Below are 6,727 nucleotides of genomic sequence, written 5' to 3' on the forward strand. Positions count from 1 at the left end.
AAAAATAATAATAAAATGGATAATATAATAAAAAGATAAAAAATAATGTTATATAAATAATAAAAAAATATTTTATATATCAATAATAGAAATATTTTAGGTATTATTTTATATTTAAAATACATATATATATATATATATGAAAAATAATTTTTTTATATTAATATCAGTCTAAAAATTTTTATATTTAATCTGAATTTTTTATTTATTTTAAATTTAATAAGTTATAATTTATTACTTTATTGATTATTAGATTTAACTTAAATTCATTGCTATAAGAAAATTCTATCTATATATATACATATATGCACAGTTATATATAATTTTATAAAAATATTAATTTTTAATCATTGAAATAACGAATTATTATCGTGAAATCACCAGTCAAATATGTCCAAACGACGACTTGGTTGACTCGTCTTATGAATGATGATTATCTTATCAACTTTTGAATATTTAGCCTACCACTATCATTATCAACTGTGCCCCTTTTTCCTTAACCTCTGTGATTAATGTTCTTTTTCCCTTTTAAATTAAATTCATGAAAATCATGAAATCACTTGCTTGAGCCGAAACCTGCTCCATTGTGCTTCTTTCTACCTGTCTCTATTACCTATATTTATCTGCATTCCTTCATGCATTTGAGCATTTTCCAAGCGAATCAGACCTTGAGGTGTAGTAGGGATGTACCTTTTTGACAAACCCCATGACTCACGTGGCTCTCCTATCTCTTAACAGAACAAATGTTCATTAAAGAGACAATACCATAATTAATTCTGTTCATTTTGTCTTAGAAAAAGAACAGAAAAAATATTGCCTCTTTGAGACGGAGGAGCAGGTTCATTAGGATTAGTCCATTGTATATGTGTTGTAGCTAATAAGGATAAACAAATTCTGAGAGAATGGACAAAGGGTGGGTTTCAAGTGAGGGTATTGGAGCTTTTTGGGTGATGGGTAGGTGTTGGTTGGTAATGGTCTTAATTGGGGTGGGGTGTGGCAGCTTGTTGGGTACAATAGGAGTAGAAGGGTATCCAAGTGAGGATCTGGTTGTGAGATTGCCTGGCCAACCTAAGGTTGGGTTTAAGCAATATGCTGGGTATGTTGATGTAGATGTCAAGCATGGAAGGAGCCTTTTCTATTATTTTGTGGAGTCTGAGCAAGACCCTGATAAGAAGCCCCTCACACTTTGGCTAAATGGAGGTTGGTTATGGTACTCTTTACTACTCTTGCTCAATTCATCATGTCGGCTTGCAATTTTCAAAACTCGCCTTGTTTCATTCATCACTTTTTTTTTTTTTTTTTTTTTTTTTTTGTATTTGCTCCTTTCTAGCTTGTTATGAGAGTTGAGTTGGTTAAAGTGAATCCTAATGTGGGTGTTCATGGAATGGAGTTAATTTTCATGGTTATTTCTTGCAGTTCTGTTTCATTCACGGTTTTCATTCTTAGAAATTTCTGGTTTGGCTTGGCTTGTTTAGCTTCCTCTGTCTATGAATAATAATTCTTCATGCTTAATTTATTATTTTCTTTTATCTTTTTATGCTTTTTAGGCGAGCTGTTGGTTATTTTGTCCTATTTCTCATATATTCCTCCTCTCTTTCCTTTCTTTTTATGTTAAAGTAAAGGAAGGTGTCATTCATTTGTCTTGTCTACAACCAATTACAGTTTGTGTTGTCTTTTTACTTAACAGAAAGTTCTGTTTGCTTCTACTGTTGCACTCTTTGCGCAGATCCTGCTGAATTACTGATCAAAAACTTGAAACGACTCTGCTTTCTGTAATACTTGTGTTCTCACTTGACAGAAACTTTTTTATTTTGGGGGAAGATACCATCATACAAGTTCATTTTTCAAAAGCTATAGCGTCTACATCAAATCATCCAATAGAGGCTTTTCTTTAATGTTGCACCCAAAAAAGCAAACAAAAGACTCCTTTCATGAAATTTTTGTCAATCCATCATATAACATACAGAAAAATTCAACTTTTTAATTTTTAGCATGCAATATTAAGGGAATAAAAATCAATTCTCTAGTTTTAAAAGGAAAAATTAAAATGGCCCATGATGATCATGGAAAAAATAACATCATGAGAATTGAGAATGATCTATGCATTTCTTGCTCCAGATGATAATAGAACTGTATAATTCGAATTTTGCACACGTTCACATAACACAAGACGAGATAGTAACTTAATGAGTTTGTTTGACGGTTGTAAGCTGAATGAGAAAATTGTGGTTGGCCTGTTTTTGTGTAACCCGAATGTTTTAGAACGAGTTCCATTCCTTTTCAGGTCCTGGATGTTCCTCCATGGGAGGAGGTGCTTTCACTGAATTGGGTCCATTTTATCCTAAAGGTGATGGACGTGGACTAAGAAGAAATTCCAAGTCTTGGAATAAAGGTAATACACATTGAACACTATTAATATCATTTGACATGAATTACTCCTTTTGTATATTGAAGATTGATTAGATGCATTGATTCCTCCTCATGTGTCATTTATAGCTTCCAACCTCCTCTTTGTGGAGTCTCCTGCTGGAGTTGGTTGGTCATACTCAAATACAACTTCAGATTATAACACTGGAGACGCCTCCACTGGTAAGAAAATTGTTAAATTAGCCTATTTTTATTTTTGTCATCTGCTGCTACCATGGTGCTTCTACTTCTTTAATGGTTAATTTTTTAATTTTGACTTTGTTGGGTTGTATTTTATTAGAAACAGTAGAGAAAAAATGAAATCACTGCATCCCCTGCCCCTTCATATTCCTGTGTGTTTGTCTATGGCTGGGAAAGCTAGAAATTAATTTATGAAATATTTAATTTAATCATATAAATAAGATTTCACCTTATACAAAGTGATGAAGAGATTAAGGAAGATGTAATTCATAAGATTCAAGCTGAGTGAATTAAATCAAGAAGGGCTTATAAAATTGTGTTCTTCATCTGTTTCCCTCAGGCAACAAAAGCCTACGCTAAGCAATACAGACTTAGCGACGGAACATCAGTTACTTCACATAAGAAAAATGTGTCATAAAATTTTAACACGATGAGAACAAAATTAAAGCCAACGATAATTTAATACTATAGTAACAGAGCATAGATATGATCAAGAATGAATATATTGGGGAGAGAGTTAGAGTAACACTTACTAAGAAAAAGATGATAGAATCTCACCAAAGAAGGTTTCCTTCTGGTGAAAAGACCAGTAGAGTATGTAGGTCCCAGTAACTCAATAGTTGGAGAAAAGACCTTAGTCTAAATGATAATGCCGAAAAGTGAGAGATTTTGTGTGAACACATACGTTTGTTTTTTTGCAGCCAATGATATGTACGTGTTCATGCTGAAATGGTACGAGAAGTTTCCATCATACAGAACAAGAGAGCTGTTCCTTACTGGAGAAAGTTATGCAGGTTCGACAAATAATTATCAAATCAAGTTTTACAACTTATTTAATTGAAATTTCATGATTGAAAATATTCTATATTTTAGCAGACGTGATAAACTATATTTTACAACTTATCAGGTTCGACAATATTATAGTTTTAATACTATTTTCTATGCAAATGGTGATAAACTATGACATTGTTCCTAGAGGGGGCATGCTATAATATTATAGCACCGATTTTTGTATTTTATTTTTCATTCTTCCCTTTATTACCTATGAGCCCTGGTCTCATGATATATTTAATCGCTTATTAACATATATAATTTTATACAGGGCATTATATACCACAATTAACTAATGCTTTACTGGACCATAATGCTCGTTCAACTGGTTTCAAATTCAATATTAAAGGAGTTGCTGTAAGATCCCATTCATTTGATACATCATTTGGCGTTAATTTTCACAAAATTTTCAATTTGTGTCACAATTGGACTAGTCTCAGTTAACTATCTAGCTTACAGATATTTTAAAAAGTCATTAATTTCCCCTATGTTTTTTCTGGAGTAGATTGGAAACCCGCTTTTGAGACTTGATCGGGATGCACCTGCTACATACGAATACTTCTGGTCTCATGGAATGATTTCTGATGAAGTTGGCCTTGCCATTATGAATGATTGTGATTTTGATGATTACGACCATGCAAGTCCTCACAACCTTTCTCATTCGTGCAACAAAGCCATATATGAAGCAAATATAATAGTTGGGGATTATATAAATAACTACGATGTAATTTTAGATGTTTGTTATCCATCCATAGTGGAACAAGAACTGAGACTGAAAAAGATGGTATAGGCCTCTTCTAATTCTGTTTTGGGCGATACTTCAATTTTTCTTTTTCATGAATTTATTTATTGACTGACTTTTTTTAACGCAGGCAACTAAAGTAAGTGTGGGTGTAGATGTCTGTATGACTTTAGAAAGAAGTTTCTACTTCAACCTCCTTGAGGTTCAAAAGGCTCTGCATGCAAACCGTACTAATCTTCCTTATAGTTGGTCCATGTGTAGTCGGTAAGTAAAACTTATTTCACTATAATCGCATTGAATTTTTTAATCTTTTTTAGACTACCATAGTTACCCATGGTGACTTGAATTAATTGAATGTTTAATATTTTGTCATATCTATTGGTTTATATGACAATTTTTTGTTATTAAGTTGTTATAACTGCTTAGACTTATGTCACTTGTGTTGCGCTTTTTAGTTTAATGTTATTGTTTAGATCATTTTGACATCACAACCATAGACCCTATTTTCTTTCCCTATATGACTACTTTTGTTATTAGTGTTTTGGGCTTCTTGTTATTAGGTTGTGGGTAATTTTGTCATGGGTTTTTGGGTCTTGTGAAGTAATCATGTCTATTTCTTTGTGATTCAAACTGAAAATAATAGGCTCTATTTTATGATTTTCTACCCTTATATTTGGGCAACTTGGACTTAAGTTAACTCACTCCCAAAATTGAGCCCTTATAAAGAATAGTTTGGCTGACTCTGTTCTTAACCAATGTGGAACATCTTAACACCCCTCACGCTTAGGACGGGATATCTTGTCCATGAAATTTGCAGGATTAGACATCTGTGGGTAGCCTAATGTTCAAACTGAATAGGCTTTAATATTATGTTAAGAAACTTAGCCTAACTCACTCCCAAAAACTAGCTCATAAGAGAAGGGTTGCCTAGCCCTTATAAGAAGTATTTTGACTCTATTCTTAACTAATGTGAAACATCTTAATTAATATATATATATATATATATATATATATATATATATATATATATTATTTATTTATTTTATATTACTTCATCTTTTACCATCTATAACTTGTGTTACTGACCACGTTTCTTCATTTCAGTGTTCTAAACTATAGTGACACTGATGGTAACATCAACATCCTTCCAATTCTCAAAAGGATAGTCCAAAAGCATATCCCAGTATGGATTTTCAGGTAATTCAAAGTGGGAGAACCTTCTTGGGCAACCCCATATTACGAGCTATTTTGATTCATGACATATACTTTTGTTTCTACTCAAATTATTTAAAATGAAATGATAACAGCGGAGACCAAGATTCTGTTGTGCCATTATTGGGATCTCGAACACTCATTCGTGAACTAGCTCACGAATTGAAGTTCAAGATTTCAGTCCCATATGGAGCTTGGTTCCACAAAGGCCAGGTACATGAACAATTTCTATATTTAGTTATAGTTTTCCTTTTTGCACTGAAATTGGCATTATTGTGGTTATGGTTTTGCAATTTTAATTTGAAGCTATAATTTGATGATCTCATTGGTGGCATATAGGTTGGTGGTTGGGTGACAGAGTATGGAAATTTGTTGACTTTTGCCACTGTAAGGGGTGCTGCACACATGGTACCTTACGCACAACCTGCAAGAGCACTGCATCTATTCAGTTCATTTGTGCGTGGCAGGAGATTACCAAACACAACACATCCTTCAATTGATGAATAATGATGCTAGTTATAACAAAAAATTGGCATGCTTCGATGACTTTTCTTCGCCTAAGAATGCAAGGAAATGAAAGAAAAAAGATTGTTGGGTTATAAGCAACTAGGGATTGTATGGAAAGGAAAATGGAAGTAGAAAAAGAGTTACATTCCATTCTCGTATTTCTACTCTCTTCCACTTGGTAGCAAAGACTGATTTATTTGGCTTGATTCCTATGTGCCTCGGGATTCTAGTAAACCCAATGAGCAATTTGATTCTTGTTAGCTTTCAGTGTGGCAACAAATGTTTGTTGGAAGTTATTTAAGATTTAGATTATTGGTGAAAGTTGTTATTAATTTAATATAATTAATTTTAAAAGAGGAAGCGAAATTTGATGCCACACTTAGCAGCCAATGATTAGAAAATAAATAAATGGTAGTATATCGAGTTAAACTAAAGTAATTTAAATCTTGATCTCAAAGGTGTACGAGATGAGATACGAGTTATAGACTTCTCTTGCAGCTGATGCTACTCTGTTATTGTGTTCCTAGTAGAGACACGAGAATCAACTGTTATTTGAACATGCAAAAGTTGATACTGTATACGTTTATAATTATTTTATTTATTTTTATCCTTTTTGTATACTTTTGTCTCAAAAATACTTCATTACGATCAAAGAAGCACCAAAAGACCAAGGGAATCACAACCAGGATGAGGAGTCAAACTCTGCTCAAATTAAAACTAGCCGAAGAATGTGGAGACCCAAGTTCCTGAGTTCAGATCTTTATTAAAACAAGTGTAAACCAGCGCAATACGTATATGAAATCTGGATTTTTTTAAACATATGCATAA

At 32.8% G+C, this 6,727-nt stretch overlaps 1 protein-coding gene across 3 annotated transcripts; it reads left to right on the top strand.

The window, feature by feature from the left end:
• The first annotated feature begins 506 nt into the window (after positions 1 to 506).
• On the top strand, positions 507 to 6,480 carry LOC113847034 (serine carboxypeptidase-like 42). Of its 3 annotated transcripts, none has more exons than XM_027475866.1 (10): positions 507 to 1,200; positions 2,285 to 2,392; positions 2,497 to 2,589; positions 3,309 to 3,401; positions 3,710 to 3,795; positions 3,944 to 4,222; positions 4,311 to 4,444; positions 5,285 to 5,377; positions 5,488 to 5,605; positions 5,732 to 6,480. In XM_027475866.1, the coding sequence occupies exons 1-10, from the start codon at positions 903 to 905 to the stop codon at positions 5,897 to 5,899; spliced, it is 1,470 nt and encodes a 489-aa protein (XP_027331667.1). In that variant the 5' UTR covers positions 507 to 902; the 3' UTR covers positions 5,900 to 6,480. The 3 variants fall into 3 exon arrangements, with proteins under 3 accessions (XP_027331667.1, XP_027331668.1, XP_027331669.1); XM_027475867.1 differs by having other exon boundaries at positions 4,383 to 4,444; positions 5,732 to 5,957; XM_027475868.1 differs by having other exon boundaries at positions 4,392 to 4,444; positions 5,732 to 5,957.
• Positions 6,481 to 6,727: the final 247 nt, after the last annotated feature.

The sequence above is a fragment of the Abrus precatorius genome, unplaced genomic scaffold, assembly GCF_003935025.1.
Source record: "Abrus precatorius isolate BTA unplaced genomic scaffold, Abrus_2018 Scaffold8, whole genome shotgun sequence".
Lineage (NCBI taxonomy): Eukaryota > Viridiplantae > Streptophyta > Magnoliopsida > Fabales > Fabaceae > Abrus > Abrus precatorius.